The sequence below is a fragment of the Pantherophis guttatus genome, chromosome 3, assembly GCF_059756535.1.
Source record: "Pantherophis guttatus breed Tessera chromosome 3, ASM5975653v1, whole genome shotgun sequence".
Lineage (NCBI taxonomy): Eukaryota > Metazoa > Chordata > Lepidosauria > Squamata > Colubridae > Pantherophis > Pantherophis guttatus.
In genome coordinates this window covers 131,077,240-131,099,789 of record NC_142065.1, presented here as the reverse complement: position 1 = coordinate 131,099,789, position 22,550 = coordinate 131,077,240, and the positions used below count along the sequence as shown (strand labels likewise).

General features: G+C 37.5%; 1 protein-coding gene across 1 annotated transcript; it reads left to right on the top strand.

The window, feature by feature from the left end:
• The first annotated feature begins 4,992 nt into the window (after positions 1–4,992).
• On the top strand, positions 4,993–22,346 carry OTULIN (OTU deubiquitinase with linear linkage specificity). The gene is made up of 9 exons (XM_034411897.3): positions 4,993–5,152; positions 6,269–6,487; positions 8,033–8,341; positions 12,046–12,122; positions 13,001–13,104; positions 15,703–15,846; positions 16,077–16,202; positions 17,763–18,032; positions 22,098–22,346. The coding sequence occupies exons 1-9, from the start codon at positions 5,040–5,042 to the stop codon at positions 22,290–22,292; spliced, it is 1,557 nt and encodes a 518-aa protein (XP_034267788.2). The 5' UTR covers positions 4,993–5,039; the 3' UTR covers positions 22,293–22,346.
• Positions 22,347–22,550: the final 204 nt, after the last annotated feature.

Genomic DNA, 22,550 nt, shown 5'->3' with positions numbered 1-22,550 from the left:
TTTTTTTGGAGTAGTACCATAAAATTATGTATCCTCTGTCCAGGTAACATGGGTTTTAGCCCAGTTTAGTCTTTTCAACCTTTGATTGAGAGATAAAAGTGGCTTTTTTTGTGGAATTCTAGATTTTAGGCCAAATTCCTGCAGTCTGCGGCAAACAGTCCTTGCACTCATCTTCACATTGCATTGCGCCATTTCATATTGTAAATCCCCAGATGATTTTCTTCTGTCACATAGGCACAGTCTCTTAATTCTTCTATCATCGCTTGCTGTTGTGCACCTTTTCCTTCCTTTACCAGTGTGGTTTTGTAGTGACTGAGTCTCATTGTACCTATTCAAAAACTTAGAAATGCCACCTTTGGTTAAGTTTCCACCAATTTTTCTTCTAATTTCTTTACAGAGACATTATACAAGGCTTTGTAGCCTTGTTTACTTAATAATACTATTTTACATCGCTTTTTGGGCGACCAGTCAACTCTTTGCACCATTACTTTAATTTTATTATGTTTTACAAGTTCACTAAATGAAAGAACACAAAAAACCCCAACCAACTTGATAGCAATCACATAACACACTGACAAATGTTCTCCTCTCAGCTTCAATACATGACATAAATAACTGAATCCTACTGTGATCTGATTGGCTCATTGCCAAAACAAGATGACACCAGATTGGCTCTCTAAACACTCATGCTCATTGGCTACAGTCAGATGAAGGAAAGCTACCTGATATCGACCTAAACACGTTATGATTCCTTTTTCTGGTTATTTGGCTATAACTTTCCATAGAATACAGATAATTGAACAAACTTTGTTGCATTACATTCTTGATTAAATTATCTTTCCATTGATATATAATTTTATGGTACTACTACAAAAAAAGTGGTGTTATTAGTCATCAAACCTCAAAAATACACTTTTCCCAAAAAGTTTCCACAATTTTGGCTACTACTGTATATCCAAGGTATGATCATTGATGCTGGTCATTAGTGCCTTTAGTAAGAGTAAGGGTTGATTTGTTGAATTATCCATTTGTTTATTTCTTAGTTGTCTTTCATAGTCTCAGAACTCTTCTCCAAGACCAAAAGTGCCAGTAATCTTTCTATCTATTTTTTCAATGTGAAATTTTCATTTCCGTAGATTGCCATAGGAAAAAGCATTGTCTGCATCACTGTGATTTTTGTCAATATGGATATATCATTGGTATTATTATACTAGATAATGAAAATGCCTTTTTAGCTCTCAGAGAAGTGTCATCAACATAATATAGATAATTGGTGTTTATTCCTCCAATTTTAAAACCATGCTCATCTTCTTCCAATCCAGCTTTCCCTGAAATACATATATTTAGCATATTGGGTGAATAAATAAGGGGGAGTATACAATCATTCCTTTATAAACCTGGAACCAGCCTGTTTCACTGTGTTCTATCCAAACTATGGCTGCCTATGTATAGATTTTGCATTCAGGATTTCAATGCAATTTCTGGTGTTCGCCTTTAAAATATGGTACATGCTCACGATGATATTGTAGAAACTGATTGGCAATCTTCTTCTTTAGCTTAAATTGGCACATAAGCAATTTGTGATCTATTCCACAGTCAACACCTGTACATATCTTACATGCTTTAACTTATCTCCCCCACCTCCTTTTAGCAGTAATATAATCAATCTGATTTCTTTGTACACTATCTAATGACGTCCATGTATCAAGGTGTTGTTTTAATTGTTTGAAGACAGTGTTAGTTGTGAAGAAATCATTGGAATAAGAGAAATCAATAAATTGTTCTCCTGTTTCACTTCAGTTTCCTAGGTCAGTTAGCTCAACAATTTTCCTCATTATTATTTCCAATTTTGGGATTCCAATCTCCAACCACCACCATCATATCTTACTGGAATGTTCTGCCGATTTCTACTTAAACTTGACCATAAAACACATCACCCTCCTCTTTTTCTGCATCAATGAACATAACCTTGAATTAAATTGCATTGTAGCCCAATATTACTCTTGCTATACGCGGTGGTGCAGTGGTTAGAATGCAGTACTGCAGGCTACTTCTGCTGACTGCCTGCTGACTGCAATTTGGCAGATCGAATCTCACCAGGCTCAAGGTTGACTCAGCCTTCCATCCTTCTGAGGTGGGTAAAATGAGGACCCAGGTTGTTGGGGCAAAATATGCTGACTCTGTAAACCGTTTAGGGAGGGCTGTAAAAGCACTGTGAAGTGGTATATAAGTTTAAGTGCTATTGCTATACCATTCTTAATTATGAAATCAGTGGTGTTCTTTGTTTTTTATAACCTGAATAGTAAACAGTGCATTGTTTGCCTGAAAGTATTCAGCCAACTTGCTGATCCCTAAAACATCAATATGCAGTTGACTCATATATTTCACTATGTTGAGTTTCCCCCTTGTTCATGCTTCCTACATTCTATGTTCCCACTGTTGTTTTCTTTGCAATTTTGTTTTTTCTTCAGAACATCATCAGTAACTAGACATCTTGATTGCTTTAATCCAGCCTTGACATAAATAACATTATGATCCTCATATCAGCCTCAGCTCTTCCACAGTGGCAGTCAGAGCATCATCCAACCTGAGGGGGTTCAGCAGCAGGAAGAGTGCCATCCAAAGAGAAAATTTTATATTTTCTACCCATGTAGTTTTCTTGGTAAAATACAAGAGTGGTTTGCATCCTTTCTTGCCATGCAGAACGAATTGATGCCTTTGCCTTTTCGCTAAATGATTCTCCACCTCCAACAGTTCCCCCCCCCAAAACACTATTGCCATCTCCCTGTAACTAAGCTCCCTTTAGCGAAGCAAGATGGCCTTGACATCTTGGGTGACTTTGCTGGGAGTTTTATACTCTTGGTTTATATCAGTGGTGGAATTCAATTTTTTTTACTGCTGGTTCTGTGGGCATGGCTTGGTGGGTGTGGTGTGGCTTGGTGGGTGTGGCAGGGGAAGGATACTGCAAAGTCTCCATTCCCACCCCACTCCTGGGGTTAGGATATTGCAAAATCTCCATTCTCACCCCACTCTGGGGCCAGCTAGAGGTGGTATTTGCCGGTTCTCCGAACTACTCAAAATTTCCGCTACAGGTTGTCCAGAACCTGCTGAATAGCACCCCTGGTTTACATTCCTGGCCTTCTTTGCCCGTCCCTTTCTAATCCTCCATGAGACAGTATAGGAAGGGAACCTTCTTCCTAGCTTTCCTTAAAAAAGAAGAAGAAGAAGCTTTTCATCTATTGCAGTAGTGATACTGGCATGGTAATTGCACTTAGAGAGAACACTGATATTTCCTAAGCCTCGCGTGGGTTCTGCCCATGAGGTCAAGCAATGGATTCCAGGAGGCAGGTAGAGTTTTGCCAGGAAAAGGGCAAGGCTTCCTAGCGCTCAGCTAGGAGCCGCCTTTCCAAATGAAGTTCCTATCCGACTCAGTCTCTAGAACAGGGTTCTCCAACCTTGGCAACTTTAATTGTATTCCTTTAGCTCATTTAATTAATTAATTAATAACTTTAATTGTATTCATTTTATGTATTCAATTCATGCTTATACTTATATATATTATCTAATATGTACTCAACAAAATAAAATAAATAAATAAATATATTTTTAAAATCCCATGTAAAAAAAGAACAAAAAAAAACTTTTAAGACTTGTGGACTTCAACTCCCAGAATTCCTCAGCCAGCAAAGCTGGCTGAGGAATTCTGGGAGTTGAAGTCCACAAGTCTTAAAAGTTGCCAAGGTTGGAGAGCCCTGCTCTAGAAAGCTCCTGCGATCCAAGGCTAAAGAGAGGGTGCCAACTGCCCCCTAAAATCCAAATAAAATAAAATAAAATCCTTCATATCGGGGAAAATCCGACCCTAGCAGGGCTCAGGAACAGCTGGCACAGCTGCAACTCAGAACGTCAGAGAAGGAGGGTTGCAAGAGGTAGCAGTGAATGCGGAAATCATAGAGATCCACGAAAAGAGGAAAGTTGCAAAGGGGTCGCTTTAGAAGGAACCCTCATCCTGTACTGTAGAATGAAATAAAAAAATAAAAATAAAAACTGACTTGTATTTCTCTTTGGGGGGGGGAATAGGAGTTGCGCCAATGAAAAGGAAACCCTAAAATCCGGTATTTAAAACGCTGTTGCTGTATCCTTACGATTTATACTGATGTTTCCTAGTATGATTCGATTGCTTATTTGTACCCTATGACTATCATTAAGTGTTGTACCTTATGATTCTTGATGTACTTATCTTTTCTTTTTATGTACACTGAGAGCATATGCACCAAAGACAAATTTCTTGTGTGTCCAATCACACTTGGCCCATAAAGAATTCTAATTCTAATTCTAATTTACTGTTTAATAGTGGGTTTCAATGCCATTCTCTTCCGGTCCCAGGAAAACACGAGGTTCGTGCATTGGACCCTTGTAATTTGCAGGAAAGTTTTTATTCTTTTTTTTTTAACGTCGTTGCAAAGATCAAGGATTCCAGTCTGGTCTATATCTGGCAACGTCGTGGTGGAGACTGCAAGACACGCTTTCTGCTTCCTACTCTAGCTATGCTCGTGGCTGTTTTTTTTTGTTTTTGTTTTTTTTAAACTACAATTTCAGAGGTCTTCAAACTTGGCAGCTTTAAGACTTGTGGACTTCAACTCTCAGAATTCTCCAGCCAGCATGCAAGGCTCCACCTTGATCCCACTATATGTGCATATAGTTAAGTTTCTGAATGACGGCAAAAAGGAACCATCTCCTGTATATATGTGCCTGAAGTTTCAGTTATTTCAAATTTAGGCGAGGCTAAATAACTTGGCGTCTTCTGGCTATTTTGACTTCAACTCCCATCAGTCTAAGTCAGGGGTCTTCAAACTTGGCAGCCTTGTGGACTTCAACGCCCAGAATTCTCTAGCCAGCTATGCTATGCTATGCTGGCTGGAGAATTCTGGGAGTTGAAGTCCACAAGTCTTAAAGCTGCCAAGTTTGAAGACCTCTGAACTACATAGTAAATTCTCTCTTGATGACTCAAAGCGAACTCGGAAGTGAGCTCTGATACGTATATGTCTACCCTCGGCAGTCTACAGAGAATACGGAAGCAAAAGCAATTCCGCAAAACGCCCGTGCGTTCCTTTCTGGTGTCGTTCGATAATACGAGACTTTACTGCAATAAAAGGTAATATTACAGATGCTCCGCTTAAGCTGCGGTTTTCCATTCGGGTAGCGCTTTAAGGGCGTGTGAGTAATCCGGGGTCTCGGAGCCCCTTCCGTCGATCTTTTGCAAGTTTCCTGCCCGTCGCGTCTAATGGGACGTTTGCAAGCGACAGCTAACAATTCCGATCTTGACTTTTGAAATCCCATTTTCGTTCCTTCTTCGCGTAGTCCTTACGACGAGGTCCTCGGTTTCAATAAAACGCAGTTTACTTACTAGTAACTTTACTTGGTCCTCTTGGGGCTTACTTAGAGTTTCCCATTAGAGTAGCTTTACTTGGTCTTCTTGGGGCTTACTTAGAGTTTCCCATTAGAGTAGCTTTACTTGGTCCTCTTGGGGCTTACTTACAGTCTCCCATTAGAGTAACTTTACTTGGTCTTCTTGGGGCTTACTTAGAGTTCCCCATTAGAGTAGCTTTACTTGGTCTTCTTGGGGCTTACTTAGAGTTTCCCATTAGAGTAGCTTTACTTGGTCTTCTTGGGGCTTACTTAGAGTTTCCCATTAGAGTAACTTTACTTGGTCCTCTTGGGGCTTACTTACAGTCTCCCATTAGAGTAACTTTACTTGGTCTTCTTGGGGCTTACTTAGAGTTCCCCATTAGAGTAGCTTTACTTGGTCTTCTTGGGGCTTACTTAGAGTTTCCCATTAGAGTAGCTTTACTTGGTCCTCTTGGGGCTTACTTACAGTCTCCCATTAGAGTAACTTTACTTGGTCTTCTTGGGGCTTACTTAGAGTTCCCCATTAGAGTAGCTTTACTTGGTCTTCTTGGGGCTTACTTAGAGTTTCCCATTAGAGTAGCTTTACTTGGTCTTCTTGGGGCTTACTTACAGTTTCCCATTAGAGTACCTTTACCTGGTCCTCTTGGGGCTTACTTACAGTTTCCCATTAGAGTAGCTTTATTTGCTCTGGTTGGGGCTCCCTTACGTTTCCCAAAGACTTCCAGGGTTGTTATTTTACGGAGCCCTGTTAACTCCTTCTACTCATTACTGTGCCTATATCTATGATTGGTTGGTTTTTTTCCCCCCTTTCTTTCTTGTAAGCTATTTAAAATCCTCTCTTTTGCCGATCTTCTCCTATTAGCCATTGGGCCAACCCTCTAGAGATGAGCACAGATAAAGATGAATTGTTATGCAAGATAGTTGATGATGGAAAAGCTGCTGTGATAGAAGAGAATAAACTAACGAAGCAGAAATCTCATCCAGAGAGTCGAGTTTATGCTGGTCCCCACAGTACCATGGTGACAGATGATACTAAGCGATTTAAATTAAGTAGCCTCCAGGTACCAGCCATCCAAGAAAGGTAAGCTTCATCATCAGCTAAATGAAGTAGTACCTTTAAAGAACAAGCTCTGCTTGTATTGCTAAAAAACCCCCAGTATATTCTGGTTTGGGAGGAAATGTACATTGTGATAGTGACCACTTTTTTAAACAACAACAACAACAATCAAGGTTTATGGGAAGGGATACTTTTCGCTGTTTCTTTTATCAGATTCTCTTCTCATCTCAGATCTGAATGGTTTAAATAAACTTAACTGCTGAATTCTTTGGATCCCTTATTTAAAGAATGGCAGCTGATCCAGCTGGGTGACTTTGGACCAGTCACTTTTCCTCAGCCCAATTCAGCCTTACAGGGTTGTTGTTATGGGTAAAATAGGAGGTTGAAGGATTAGATACATTCACCGGGCTGGTTTGATCCCACTGTTTTGGTTAAATTTAATTGATTTTAATTGGGTTGTTTTAAATTGCGGCCAAAAATATTTAATTATTTTTAAATTGTTTTTAAATTTTGTATGTTCTGTTTTATTCTGGCTGTTCACTGCCCTGAGTCCTGCTGGAGAAGGGTGGTATACAAATTAAATTAAAACAAATTAAAACAAAACAAACCACCTTGAATTGATGTTAGATAGATAGGCAGGATAAAAATTCAATAGCAATATTAAATATTGTGCAGTAATTGCTCTCCCATAAACACGTTTGCATTTCTTTTGGCATAATCATCATGGATTAGTAAAATGCTGTAGGATACCCAATACAGCAGGAAGGATCTATTTTATTATTCTGGATAAGTGAAAGCCAAAGGAAAGAAGGAAATATATGTGGAAAACAAACTTTCGTAATATTTTTTCATGACGGGATTAGCTTATTGTTATTGTTTTGTTCCTTATTCTTATTACTGCTTTATAGCCGCCTTCCTTCAGTCTAGTCCTGTCCAGATGTATTAGACTACAGTTTGCAGAATTTCTAACCAACATATCATTGACTGTACCGGCTGAGCATTTGGGAGTTGTAGTTTAATATCACCTGAGGACAATAAGTTGGAGAAAGCTGCTTTGCTTATTAAGAAATATGAATGACTGATAAAATATGCACTGATTTTAAAGTTAAAACTCAAAAAAACAAGATTAATTTTTCAAATCTTGAATGGCATCTTAGATAATAGACTTTGAATTTGTTCCTAGTTTGTTCCTTGTTCCTAGGCCAATCAAATTATATTCAATTGCAATAAACTTTTAGTTTCCCCATTTTCTTACAATAATCATGTGAAAAGTAAACATCATATAAGCTTCAAAATGGTAAACTTTCCTGTAATGGAATATTTTCTAGCCATATCTCTGTCTCTACCTTTAGTCATTTCTGGCAATACAATGGGTGTTCATTAAGCCGCCTGCATGGAATTAGCCACAAGGTAGTGAGTGACAAACTGAGAAGTATCTGGACATTTTTAACCTGGGGGATTTGGTTGGTCAGGTCTGGCCAAGCACCTCTCCTCAGAGGCCTAACATTTGCCTTAAATTTAATTGTATAAGTAATGCAGCACATACATATATGCCTATTTTTCTCATAGCCCTGGGATGACACAGCCAAAGGCAAGGAAGGCATCAGAGCCTCCAGTTATCACTGAAGAGAAACGGAGAAAAGGGTTTTTTAGTCTATCGTTTTCTAAAGGCAAAAAAGAAAAAGGCCCTCCTTGTGATAAAATGTCAAGCACAAGCATCAGCCACAAATTAAGTGCCAATGAAGATAGTGCATGTCACTTGCAGAGGGGTCAAGCCGATGTCTTGAAATCATCTGTAGTCCATCAAGAGAATTATCTCAAAAGGAAAGAACTGTCTGCATCAATCGTCCCTTGCCCAATGGAGTTCTCTGTAGACTTGTGAGTTCCTGCCATCAGTTTTGTTGTGAACGTATTTTTCAAAGTTTGTGATTTAGTTAAAGGAGGTTTTCCAGGTGCTTAATATATGCATGAAGTATTGTAGTGGTTTATATGATGGTAAGATCAAAAAGTTGGCTGCCTGCAGCCTGTTTTACAAAAAAGAAACATGAGCTGCTGACTCCACTTTCTTGCATAAATTCTTTCTACATCCCATTATATTTAAGACTTAAGACCATTATTAAGTGTATTTATTTCTTAACTTGCAGTCCTCACTCCTTTGAAGCCTGGTTTTTAAATCTAAAATTGATTTAGATTTGTCTAATTTTGTTTCCTTTCATTGAATTTCTCTATGTTGGGATTAGATTTGAGGGGGAAAACCCATTTTAAGTAAATCTGCCTATTTGGCATTCTAATTCTTTTTGATCTTTCAGTAATTACTAGTATTTTAATGACTGGTAAAGCTATATAGGATGAGGAAGTCACCTTATAGTAAAGATTTGCGGTATAACACCCTGGTGGGTTGTTTTTTGTTTTGGTCTTAATCCAAAATGTTGAGCCATAATACAAAAGTTCTCAAAGCCATTACTACAAAAATAAAGAAATGTAAGACATTGTGAAGCCTCCATGAACAGTTGTGGCCAAAATTTCTGCAATAGTGATATGTGTAACTTATTGTATAGTCTGTTTTCTCTAATGTTCAATTTACTAAAGATCATCAAGAATTAACTATTGCCAAAAGAAAACTATATTTTGCTGTTCTTTATACTGTTCTTATACTTACAGTTGATCTAACATTATATCTGAGAGTTCCCTTCATCAAACTGCCATATGTGTGTGTGTGTATGCAAGGATTGATCATAAAGTTACATTTTTAATGCATCATAACTTCAAGTGGTTGCTAAACGAGATGGTTGTCAATGTGTATTCAGAGATATAAACACACATCTCTAAATACACATTACCAGCCATCTCGTTTAGCAACCATTTGAGGTTATGCTGCATTGAAAATGTAATTTTATGATCAATCCTTGCTTATATGACCTGGCACAGTGTCCCTGCAGGCATGTATTTGCTGTTTAGGCATTTGGCAACTAGCATCCTGCCATTGGTGTACTTCACAACTGGCTAATCAAAATTGTCAAAAACAGTCCGAATACATTGGACTGCAACTTTTGAAATTTCCAGTGAAGATCAAAGTGGATGGGAGGATGCTAGACTGGTGAACACTGAAGTCAACAGCTGATAAAAGGAGCACAGGTGCATCTTAGGGGTTTAGGCTTTTAGACAAAGAAGTGGAGTATCAGCCTGTGAAACCTAAAAGCTACTTTTGTTTTTCAAGTCTTTAAAAATCACAGATTGCTGTCTTCTCCTGCCCAGTGGGATGACTTAGCATGCATTTTGATGGTGATGGTGCGCCTACCCTTGAGCATCCTTGCAGTTTGCTCATTAGACTCCTGTAAGTAATTCTATGTTCATTTTACTATCTGATGCACATGGTAACATTTTGACACCAAGTTGGTTGTTGTTACTGTTTTTTTCCCTTTGAAAATAGCTAAATTAACTTTTTTGAGGTGGAGGAGGAAGTGAAGCAGGATTGGATTCAGAGATACATCTCTCAGAATTTAGAGAGTATTATTTGAGAACTATGGAAGATTACTATTATTATTTTTTTTGTGATACAGGCATGTTAGACCTCCATATAACTTGGGATGCTATGCAGGAGTTTGTGCAGCAGCTTGATGCAGCAAAAATAAAATTGGTTTTCCTGCATAAGAGTTAGAGAGCTTAGAGGAAGGTTAGAAAAATACCAATGTCATTCCACTGTTGTGGGTCATTACAACAATATTCGAATTATTACTCTCAGTATTCATTTATAACCTACCTGCCTAGATCCAAGTTATTTTTAAGCTTCATATCAAGTTGATATGCTAACTAAAATTTATTGGAGTTATTCTATCTTCTGGCAGGCTGGGAAAGTTTCATTTAAAACAATGGTTATTAAACTGGGGTTAAGGATGCAATTTGTTATTGTTTGTGAGTCAAGGATCCAGTTTGGGACTGACACTGCCAAGATGCTTGTATAAAACACAGTCTTTTCTTTTCTTTTCTTGTGGGCTAATCACATAATTTTGGAAAAGGAGTAATAAGGTGGTACAGTTTAAGAACTACTGATTTAAAATGACACAACATTGCAAGAGTAACATCCAAAATACCATAAATCTACTTGTAGGAAAATTAATCTTCCTGTAACTTCCTTTGAACTAAATAAAAATGTTTTTTTTCTTCATCTGATATATTTAAAAGGACTATCACCAAAAGTAAAAATTGGAAAATATATTATGCAATATTCCATTACAACTTTTCAGATGCACAAATATGTTTTTTTGGATTCTGCATTCAGAATATCATGTATTCTTATCTTAATTGATTGGGAGTAAAGGATTCGTTTGAAGTTCAGTTCTGAAACTGAACATCCAATATAAGGCACAATCAAATACCCTAAAAGTGGAACTTTAGGGCTTCCTTTTCTTTTTCTTTCCAGGATGGTGCTTTTTCTGTGCTTTTCCAAATATACTATAGAGGTGCCAATGCTCTGATTGTATTGATTTTGAGGTTATATTAAAGTTAAATGCGAAATGATTTTCCTCCCCATGCCTTAGATGGAAGGCATTTTATTGTGCCAAAAGGTTACTAGGGCAACATTATTATATTTATGTATGTATTTGGTGGAATATTAGCTGCTTTCTTCATAAAATCTAATTTTAATTCCCCTTTAAGGTTTTGCAATCACCAGCAAAATGCATTCTAATCTGGGAGGCAACAATCTGTTAGAGATTTTATAGTCCAAAGGAGTAAAGGTATGTCTTCAAATTATTTCCTTTTGAGGATATATAATTTGGAGTACTTGTAATGTGTTTAAGGAGTTCCCCCCTCCCTTTTTCAATGCATGCACATACATACATACATACATACATACATACATACATACATACATACATACAATTCAGAAGCAGTTAAAAATGAGATTGCTAATTTAATTGAGAATAGAATAGAATAGAATAGAATAACTTTATTGTCACTTTAAATGTACACTAATCAGCATACATTAAAATGAGATTTCATTGCATTCAGCTCTCAAAGGGTAACCACCTCCAATATATACTATATGAACATGATAAAAAAAATATGCATATACCCACAAACTCACACATGTATGACCCAGAAAAACAACACAGTCTAGTTTGGATGTATACATATATCATATTGATAAGAGAGGTGCTGCATTTATGCACATTCCAAAGCATTTCTGAATAGATTTCAAAGTATGTATTATCCTAATACTTGTTACACGTGGATTTAAATGATGGGATTGGGGAAAAATTCTTAAATATACTAGAAGAACTCCAAATTATACATATGCCTGAAAAAAAAAGATAGGTCTCTTTTAATTGTCACCCAAGTCGTCTCTTTTTTGTTTCCAAGTTTGGGCAGAAGCTTGAAAAATGATTCAGTTGCTTTAATGGGCAGAAGAGTGGGTGCTGCATGAGTTCTGAAGCCTTTCTTCCAAATCAGTTTTGCAGCACCGACCACCTTAATTGACAACTATTGCCTGGGAAAAGCTGCCTAGCTCCTCTTGCTGAGAAAGATATCTCTATGAATTCAGTCTTTCCTGTTACGTGAAGTGTATATCAATGTTGTTGCAGTGAGGAGGACCTGTACCGAGATGCGGATGAAATAGAGAGAGAGAAAGTGTTACTTGAGATTGGGACAGATGCTTCAGGTACATTTCAAAGCTATTTCTTTGTGGTGTAAGGCCTACGCTGGCTCATGCATAAATCAACACCTAGCACGTTGATTTAAAAAAAAAATTAGTAGATTATGCTACCCTTCAAAAATCAATGTTTTTCCTCAGAGCATCTTACAAAATAAAAATTTGGAATAAAGGCTAAAATTACATAATAAAGGCCAAACAAATTGAATTCCACAATGGAATAAATAATATAATAATTACTCGTTGTGTCAAACTCGTAAAAAAATGTTTAGAAGAAAACAATCAATTCCAACATTTTATTTAATTTATATTGTCTATGACTTTACTACACCATATATATTTAATACTGTTTTAAAATGACCACTTTGCAAGGCTGTTTCAAAGAGGTATTTCATGCAAATCTTCAATACCGAGAAAGCACTTTTTCAAAGATCTGCACAACTGCCATTCATAGCACCCAGTTCCAAATAGTACTCTTGCTGCAAAAGTATGTATGCCTACATGTACATAAAACATTGCAATATTTAAGTGAGTAATATTGAAATTGAAATTTTTAAAAACAGACTCTGGATTATTATCATGACACCGTTTTTGGTGCATGCACTATCATATATATTTTTTCTATATTTGTTGCATCTGTATGCAAGAAACACCCTTATACTAGCAAATAAATGGGAACACTTAGAAGACATTATATTTGACAGATGAAAAGTGTATGTATTTTATTCCAAGGAGGCTCAAACATTCCAGGTACAGGGAATCTGCAACCGATGGAAAAGCCGATGGCTATCTCCATCTGCAGGTGGAAATTACATTTGAAAGAAATGTGGAGTAGAGTTTTCTGATGTTTAACTTAAACGTAATTTTCTTGTCTTCATTAAATTCAGATTTTCTAGAAAATAAGCTAAGTATTGAACCTGAAGTAGATATCATGGATTATTGCCAAGAAGAGTGGCGGGGAAACACATCCCATGCTGAATGTATTCGGAAGGTCTGTTCTCCTGTTTCTCTGTGTAGGGAATTTCTCTTTTCAGGATCTAAATCCAGATTGTTCTTTTCTTGAAAACATAGTAATAAACATAGACATATATTAATGAAACCTCAATTATTAATATTTACAAAAAAGACAGAGTATATAAATTGTTTATCATGGGTAAGTTGCTCTTTGCATTTTGGGTAAATTGCAAGATTGAAAAATAAAGTTTATGTTTGGAAGTTGTAAAAGATCCGGCCTTTAATTTAGATTTAATCTAATTTATATGGTCATTTTGTACAAAGATGCGGTGTAGGAATTATTGCATGCAGATAGTTCAAGGTGCACCCAGCTCTTCTCATTGTGAAGTTTTAGTGTGGCTTATGTTTGCAAAAGATACGGTCGTGATTGGATTCCTTTTGTTCAGACTTGAAGGAGAAATTTCACTGATCAGATGAGTTATAAGGCATTTATTATTTATTTTATGTAGCCACCCGATTTTAAAATTGCATCTCTGGCCACCTGGGGGATTCACAAAGAAAAAGATAGAGCATGAACATAAAAACCATGAAAGCAGTACATAAAACGATGTAAATTGAGGCCAAAGCATTTTTCAGGAGAGAGAATTTAATATAGCGGTTAAGGTACCAGACTAGAAACCTATTAGAAGTCTGTGAGTTCTAGTACTGCCTGAGGCACAAAGCCAGCTGGGTGATCTTGGGCCAATCACTCTGTCTTATCCCTAGGAAACAGACAATGGTAAACAACTTGTGTAATCTTACCAAAATAAAAAACCCTGCAGGGCAGTAGTGGGATTCACTTACCTTTGCTACCGGTTCGCAAATGTGAGTGCGCTTGCCATGTCTGCACAGAGCATCCGTGATGATGTCTGGCAGGTGGGCGGAGCCTCCCGCCACCGCTACCTATTCACCCAAATCAGGTAGAACCGGTAGAAACCCACCACTGCTGCGGGGACTTATCTAGGCAGTTGCCAGGAGTCAAAAACTGACTTAAAGTTACAAAAAACAAAAGCATTTTTTCAGACGGGTTTATCCAAAATTCTGTCCCAATGCTGGGGGGGGGGGGGGATTTAAAGCCTTGCAGAAGCCAACCGGCACACGTCCATCCAAATCTTAGGGCAGGGATGCTATTCCAGGTGCAGTGACACAGGTGACATGGTTTTAAAGAGGTAATTTGAAGCATAGCCACTCTTCCAGATCTTGTGGGACAGGCAGATACAACTGCAGATAAGTGGCCCTGCAAATAATCCAGGCATGATCTTGGCCTGGGTGTTTTAACAATCTTGCAGATTTGAAAAAGACAGGAAATGGCTAATGCATCATAAAGAATTGTACCAGTTTTGATTCATATAATAGCTGAGGATCAATTCTTGTTTTTAATATGTAAAAAGACAACTCTGGGGTTTCCAGTTTTGGAAGTGGGTGGGGATTTTTTTTTTTTAGCAATTGTAATTCTACTTGAAGTGGATAGGCAAAATATAGAGCAATGTTTATCAAATTTGGCAACATTAGGATATGCCAATTTCAGCTCCCAGAATTCAGTAGAACACTGATGTAGACCAATTATGCAAGTTAGCTATAGAGCAATTGTTCAAATAAAATAAGTATGAGAGCCAATTTGGTCTAGTGGTGAAGGCACCAGGCTAGAAACCAGAAGATTGTGAGTTCTAATCTCATTTAGATATGAGAGCCGGCTGGGTGACTTTGAGCCAGTCACTCTCTCTTAGCCTAACTCACCTCAGAGGGGTTGTTGCAGGCAAAATAGGAGGTGGGAAGAGTATTGGGTATGTTCACTGCCTTGAATTATTTATAAAAAATAATAAAGATGGGATTAAAAAAAAAGATACAGGAATAGAAAAAGAGTCTTGCTGCATCAGGCAAACATCTCTGATCAGAAGTGCTTATTTACTGCCTCATCTTCTTCCTTAGCATAGCTCACTCACCATCGCTTCCCAAAGTTTTTGTCATAACAAGATTTCTCCCCCAAGATGTTTAAATTGTTATCAACTTGAACTGATATCAAATTGCTGCTTTATCTTGGCTTGTTTAAAGGAGTTTAGAGCAAAGCTCAGGTTCTTTAAATTCATGTGGTTAAAAAACGTGTCATTATCTTCTCTTCACATGCAAAAAGAAAAGTTGAAGTAGGAAGGGAAGATGTGATTCTAAGGCCTCTCCGGCTTCATTTCCAGTAGTCTAAACTGGGAATTAGATTATTGTTTATGATTGCATAAATGAAGCTGTATCGTTATAATAGTCTTTTCAGGATGTGCCAGGATTTGAATTTGTGTGATGATAATGATGCAAATGTCTACAATTCAATCAGATTTTGTAGATTGCCAAATCTCACAAGATTTCAACCAAGTTCTAAATATTTATTTTATTTTATGTTATTTCGGGTGTCCAAACTTGACATTTGGGACTACTATGGATGATATAGTCATAGTGCATGTATTCAGCAACAAGTTAGCAGTTGTAGGCTAATGGGTGATTATTAACTTCTGGCAAATGTTGAGGATTGGCTTAGAACTCTACAACTCCAATATTGTGTTGAGTTAGGATCCCCTCTATCCGATTATGACTTTTATTTTTAATACAGGGCTATGAAGCTGTTTCACATAAATTTATTTCAATAAGAAGAGTGCGAGGAGATAATTACTGTGCTCTCCGGGCGACACTATTTCAAGCACTCAGCCAAGCTTGTCACCTTCCTCAGTGGCTACAGAAAGAAGACCTGATATCGGTAGGCCTCAGATTCAACCACTTTATTTCATAGGCAGACTTAATATCATTTGGAGTTCTGTTCATCAGCCATAGATGTTTATTGGAATATTTATGCATTAAAAAAATCTTTAGATGGCTTATTAAATAGCTTTAGGCTTTTGGGAATAAGAAACTTAATTAAAAATGTGATACTTAATCATTTTTTCAACTTTCTAACACATGTTAATATTTAATATCGGAACCTTTTAGTTACCGGAGAAGCTGGTGGTCAGATATGAATGGATCACTCAGTGGCAACTGAGGCACACATGGCCAAGTAAAATGGAAAGCCTGATGGATGAAATTAAAGATTGTTTGATGTTACTAAAAAGAAAGGTATGAGAAATGATGTATGAAAATAAAGTAGTTGCATGTCAGCAGTCTTGTCTATACAACCTGATTTCAAAATATATAAAAAATAAAGCATGCGGGAATTAACTAGTTCCATAGTTAATTAAGTGGATTATAATTAATTATATTATGTATTGAACATAATTGGGCGGCCCTTTATTTGTTACATGGTTGTTTAGATCCTCTTCCAAATATGAATTTAGTTAGCAATAAAATCAGAATTTTGTAGCACCTTAAAGACAAACAAGTTTATTATTGCATTTCATCCTAGTAAACTTGGTCTTTTTCTGGATTAATAAATCTACAGTAAGTACATTATTAAGGGCAGGATTGTCAGAGAGATGAAATGCAGAAAGTACTGGTGATTATTCCTTATTTATCATGGTCATTGTACAAGTAATTTTGGAAGATCCTACAGCCACTCTTGTATTGCTGAGCAGAAATAGGTGTGTCTTGAAAAATACCTGAACTTGTGCCACAGATTGGACATATTGATGAATCCTAGGGCAGATTTTTTATAATGAAATCTAGTTTAAATTCCTTGTGTTCAAGAAAGATCACCAAAAGTCACTAACAGTGTAATGAAAGGTTGAAACGATCTCCCATTCGTTAAATATCACCCTTTTGATTACAAATCCACATTCGTATATTGTTTTGTACAGAACCTAACAATTTTATCCTGGGTTAAATGTAGTTGGGCATTGCTGACAAATGATGGAATATATTGAAAGAGAAGAACATCCTTCAAAGTAAAATATAATTCAGAATGCTAATTTAAAACTCCTTTGTTTTGATATTTAAAACAAGAGAATCTTAGCTTTGACAAACATTTCTTGCATGTATTTCATTGTTAGCATAAGATTCCCTTGTTTTAAATTTAACACTGTTGCACAGGTACGCTTTGAAAAGGTGGAGATATAAATCTATTAAATAATGTCAAGACTGGATTTTCTGTTGCACATTTACTGATGCGTATCCAATTGAAATTTTATTTTGAAAGTATCTTGAAAAACATTTTGAAAAAAGTGAATAATGTTAGTGTATAAAAATAAAAATAGATCTGCATAAAAACTGCTTAGAAATCAATCTCATTATGTGTTGCACAGACAATTTAAATGTTAAATAATTTTTGCAACCCATATTTCTGCATTTCATCATGATAGGTCAAGCTGCCATTAACAATATGGAGTTTCTTATCAATATATTAGGTACTTGCCTTTTTAAATAAGAGATATATTTCATAAAGTAGTTATAGTTGATCATGAACAATTCACAGTAATTGGAGAAGGATAAATTGCAATTAGAAGGGTTTCCCCCCTCCCCCCCACTTTTCTCCTCTGTTTGGACATTTTAAATAGCTTACTTAATGGGTCGGAAATGAATTCATCTGCCGCATATTCAGAGAATATTCAAGGGTATCAATTGATTAAAGAAAGATTAATTAGTTGATGGGCTTTAAAACAAGGTTGTGCTGAAGGGCCTCAGTTTTACTAGGAGCATCTTTTCATCCTAGTTATCTTAGTCACTGTTCATTTCCTGTTGTAGTGGAAAAATATGAGTGACATAAAGACCTTTGTAGAGAGGCAAGCAGCCTGTGATGAGCTTTTCAGAAGTGAAGAAGAAGAATACAAGCTCTATGAAGCAGTAAAGTTTCTTATGCTGAGCACTGCCATTCAATTGTATGAAGACAGTGAGAAGGGCAAAGAGGTCCCCGTGTTCTCTTGGCTTTTGTTTGCTCGAGACACATCTAGCAATCCTTCCCAATTAATGGAAAACCACTTGAATCAACTTGGTCACACAGGAGGCCTTGAACAGGTAAGCACAATTCTTGCATTTATGGATCGAATATTTAATACCTACTATAATGTTAAAGATTAATCCAGTACAGTCAATAGCTGTAACAGAATCTGGGAAAGACCTTGGGAGAATGGATGAAAAGCCATCCCAAGGGAACAGACAGATAAAAGATAGCATAGTCTGCAGATGGATAGTGGGTAGGGCAAAGCTCAGAAGACGCATACACACGCACACACGCACACACACAATTTTTCAGGCTGTAAAGGAGAATTGTCCTTTCAGGTTTACCAGATTATGTCAATGTAGCTTTATGATAAAGCGGAATTAGCTCATCTGGTGGCGATTCCTGTCTGGTTTAGCTAATGAGGCCGACAATAACTTAACAGAACCCAAGAGGGGCCTGATCACCACCAGAGTCCAAACTAAAGAGCTGCCAAAAATTGGTACAGCCATTGGCCTAGTTCATGTGATAACCTCTTGACTATGCTATAAACATCTTCCTTTTCTCCATTCTGTCCGATAAGAGGGGGAAAATGTTATATAAATACCAAATAATGCCACCTATCTGTAAAATATTTCTAGACTGTATTCAGGAGAGATCACTTCTAATTAAATTCAAATAATTAGTTCAATTCCGTTCAGAAAAAGCATATGTCTAAGAGTGCGTCCAGGTCACTGAATAATTTCATATACATTTGATTTGATGATTCAGTTCAAACTTAGCAGTTTAGCCAGCTGGATTTGGAACCTCTATTGGATTAGCCTGTGATCTGATTTCTGGATCAATGTTTAAAAGCACTATTAATACAACATTAATCTAAGCTGAAGGAATATGATAATGGCCAGGAGTAATATAATCAAATGCTGAGTGAATAGAAGTGTCTTCTGCATACATCTGAGCTAGAACAAGATTGGCTTATGGTGTAATTCTGTTGGGATGCTGTTCCAGAGAATAAGCACCACAGAATAGCTTCCAAGTATGAAACATATACCAAGATAAGACCTTGTAACTTCATACCAAAAGTTTACACGTTGTAGCAAATTGACTGCAGTGCAGTTCTATCCACTGCAGTATTCAAGGTGACCATGTGCACAGAACAGCAGTCTTCAAGTTGAATGTAGTTTTTGTTCCTATTTTCACACCGTACATGTAGGCAGCCCCTCACAGAGCACAAAATAGCAATCAAGATGTGACATTATGGTGTCAAGAGTCATTGCAGCAACTAAGTGATTTTTTGGGGGGAATGACAATAGGTAGCATATACGTTTAGTGTTGTAAAAGGTGTTAGTATCATCACAACCACTTGGATCCCTTGGAGCAAGGTGTTCTAGGAGTAGTCTGCAAATTAGATATCTTTTATTCCAGAACAAATTCAACGTTAAGATTCAGGAATTGCACATTCTCTGAGTCTTTGTTTCAGTAGGCTCAGTTTCTAGTCCCCATGCAGTCCATTGTATCAGACATTTTAGAACCTGCACAGTGTGGTTCTAATTTATATGGTATTTGCATGGTACAGAGTCAGCATACTGATAATGCTGCTCTAAATCTCTTGGTGACTTCATGGGGGGGGGGGGGCGGGAGAGACCAGTATTTGTAACAAGATGATAACTTGTTGAAATCCCTCTTGGGATTAGAGATAAAAAAATTATCCAAAGGCTTATAGCATTGAGTACCAGAACAAAGAAAACTGCCTGGCACAGATTTCTGCACTTAAATGGGCCAATAAAGATCTTTCTGCATATATTGCAAACCCATTGACATGGGTGGTATGCTGGTTACAAGTCAATAATACAAATCATCACAAATCCTTACAGAGATTAAACTGTAGAAGAGAGTTGGAAGGGACCTACTTCATCTATCATCTATTCCAACCTGCCACCCAAGTAGGAGACCCTACACCATTTCTGACAAATGGTAGTCCAAGCTCTTCTTGAAAGTCTCAAGTGATGAAGCTCCCACAACTTCCAAAGGCAAACTGTTCCACTGGTAGATTGTTCTCACTGTCAGAAAATTTCTCCTTATTTCCAAGTTAAATCTCTCCTTGTTCAGTTTCCATCCATTATTTCTTGTCTGGCCTACAGGTGCTTTGGAAAATAGCTTGACCTCCCTCCTCTCTGTGGCAGCCCCTCAAATATTGGAAGACTGCTATCATGTCTCCCCTGATCCTTCTCTTCACTAGCCATGCCCAGTTCCTGTAACCATTCTTCATATGTTTTAGTCTCCAGTCCCCTAATCATCTTTATTGCTCTTCTCTGCACCCTTTCTAGAGGCTCACCATCTTTTTTATAGCGTGGTGACCAAAACTGGATGCAGTACTGGATGCAGTATATTAGCTGGGAAATATCTTAGTTGTAGCCTTGTTGAAGGGATAGCTCCTTCATGTTAGGAAGGATCAAACATTTAAAGAGTGGTAATCCTGACGACACCCCTGAAGCTCTCTCTCTTGCCTGTAATGGGGAGACTTTGCATGTTGTTGTGTGAGCTGTAACTGTCAAGATTTATACAGGAGCAAAGTTTCTACTTCAGGAGTATTAGTTTATTATATTAAAAGTCAATGTAAATTTTCTAAAGAAAGCAAAGGATCAGAATATGAGTATGAAATTTGTTTTGCCAATAGATTGGCATGATTGATTGGAAGTAAAAACAAACACAAAATGAGCAGGCATGTTCAGTACATTTAACTTTTTTTCCCCTCTGTGTAGTCAATCTGCCTGACTTTGTATAAAAGTACTCAAAGCCATAATTCAGGGTTTGAACAGCAGCTGGTGTGTTCATGCCTATTTGAATAAGAGATATCAGAGCAGTTCTTTTTTTTTTTAAGTGTGGGAATTGGTTGTCTTAAATGTTGTATGGTTTACTAACAATAGTTTTATGTATTATAAAATTATTTGAGTTCTGCATATCACAAAACGTTGCAGCATTTACTTCTAAGTGATGCATTGTGTGAGAGCCAGTGGATGAGAATGGGAGCCAAATTGTTGCATTCTAGACAATTTACAACTAGGTGGAATTGTAAAGGTCAGCCCATGAAAAAGTGTTCTAATTATATTCCTTGGCAGTTACAAATAGACCAGTGAGCTTGCAGCCTCCCACTTGTTAAAAAATGATTGAGGGCTTTGGCCAGAGAAGACGAAAAGTTAAACAACACACAGAATTGAAAGCCTGATAAAGAAAAGCTTGAGGTTAACAAAAAACAGCAGTGGAGTGCAGCATAAGGAGCTATAAAGAAGAAGCAGAGCTGCAGCTATAGAAGGACAAAGATCTGGGTGAGAAGACCCTGTAGGGAAGGTCTCCAGTCAGATTGTTAACTAAAGGGGAGTTGGCTTTCAGAAGTTCAGAGTCTTAATAGAATTTAAGGTAGGTAGCTTTGTTAGCTACCAGATGGGTTAGGGTAAAATTATCAGTCTTTTCTCCTTTAGCGTACTGCTTAGACCCGTGATGGTGAACCTATGGCACCTGTGCCAGAGGTGGTACACAGAGCCCTCTCTGCTGGCACGCGCGCCTCGTGAGCTTCTGTTTCCCTGCAAACGACGAAACCAGAAGCTCACGAAAGAAAAAGATCTTACCTCTTGCCACGCTGCTGGTATTGGGAAGCCCCGCCTTCCGCCGGCCAGCTGGTCTTTAGGTCTCTGTTGTACATGCGCATGTCTGCACACATGTCCATGCATGCATGCATGTCAGTGCATATGTGCACGCACCTTTCAGTTTGGGCATGCACGCGTGGTTTGGGCACTCGGTGTCTAAAAGGTTTGCCATCACTGGCTTAGACTGATGGGAGTTGAAGTCAAAATAGGCAGAAGACACCGTGTTATTTCGCCTAAATTTGAAATAACTGAAACTTCAGGCACATATATACAGGAGATGGTTTCTTCTTGTGGCCATTCAGAAACTTAACTATATGCACATATAGTAGGTCAAGGTGGAGCTTTGCATGCTTGATACTGTGTGTATAGCTTCTTATGTAGATCAGCAGTCTAAAAAACATGAGGAGGAAACCCATTATCTTTATTCAATTAAATCAAAACTGCCTCAATGTTTGTCTTTTTATAATATCAGATTTTGTTCTCCCTCCCGTCTCTTAGGTTGAAATGTTTCTCCTAGCCTATGCTTTGCAGCACACCATCCAGGTTTACCGATTGTATAAGTACAAAACAGAAGAATTCATCACTCTTTATCCCAACGATCCCGAAGAAACCTGGCCCATGGTAACCCTTATAACAGAAGATGACCGACATTACAATATTCCTGCCCGAATGTGTGAAGAGACCAGTTTATAAGCAATATGATTCCCTTCCAGTTATATAAACTGAATAAATGATGTAAAAGCAAAATTCTTAATTAGCAATATTATTTGGATTGCGACAGTTAATTTAACAACACTTTGGAACACTGAATTCAGTTGGATTTACTTCCAGATTGGTGAATGTTTTATAGGTAGAGGGGATCATCACATTGCAATTATAGTACAATCTGAGGTAAATTTTTACAGGGCGTTTCTTGGGGAAATTGTACCAAAAGGGTGGGGGGGTTGTGCA

Excerpts from the sequence above, each read along its gene's own strand:
- OTULIN (XM_034411897.3), top strand. The coding sequence starts at position 5,040 with ATGTCTACCCTCGGCAGTCTACAGAGAATACGGAAGCAAAAGCAATTC. Across the intron at positions 5,153-6,268 it reads AGACTTTACTGCAATAAAAG|CCATTGGGCCAACCCTCTAG; the intron begins GTAATATTACAG and ends TTCTCCTATTAG. Across the intron at positions 12,123-13,000 it reads GATTGGGACAGATGCTTCAG|ATTTTCTAGAAAATAAGCTA; the intron begins GTACATTTCAAA and ends CATTAAATTCAG.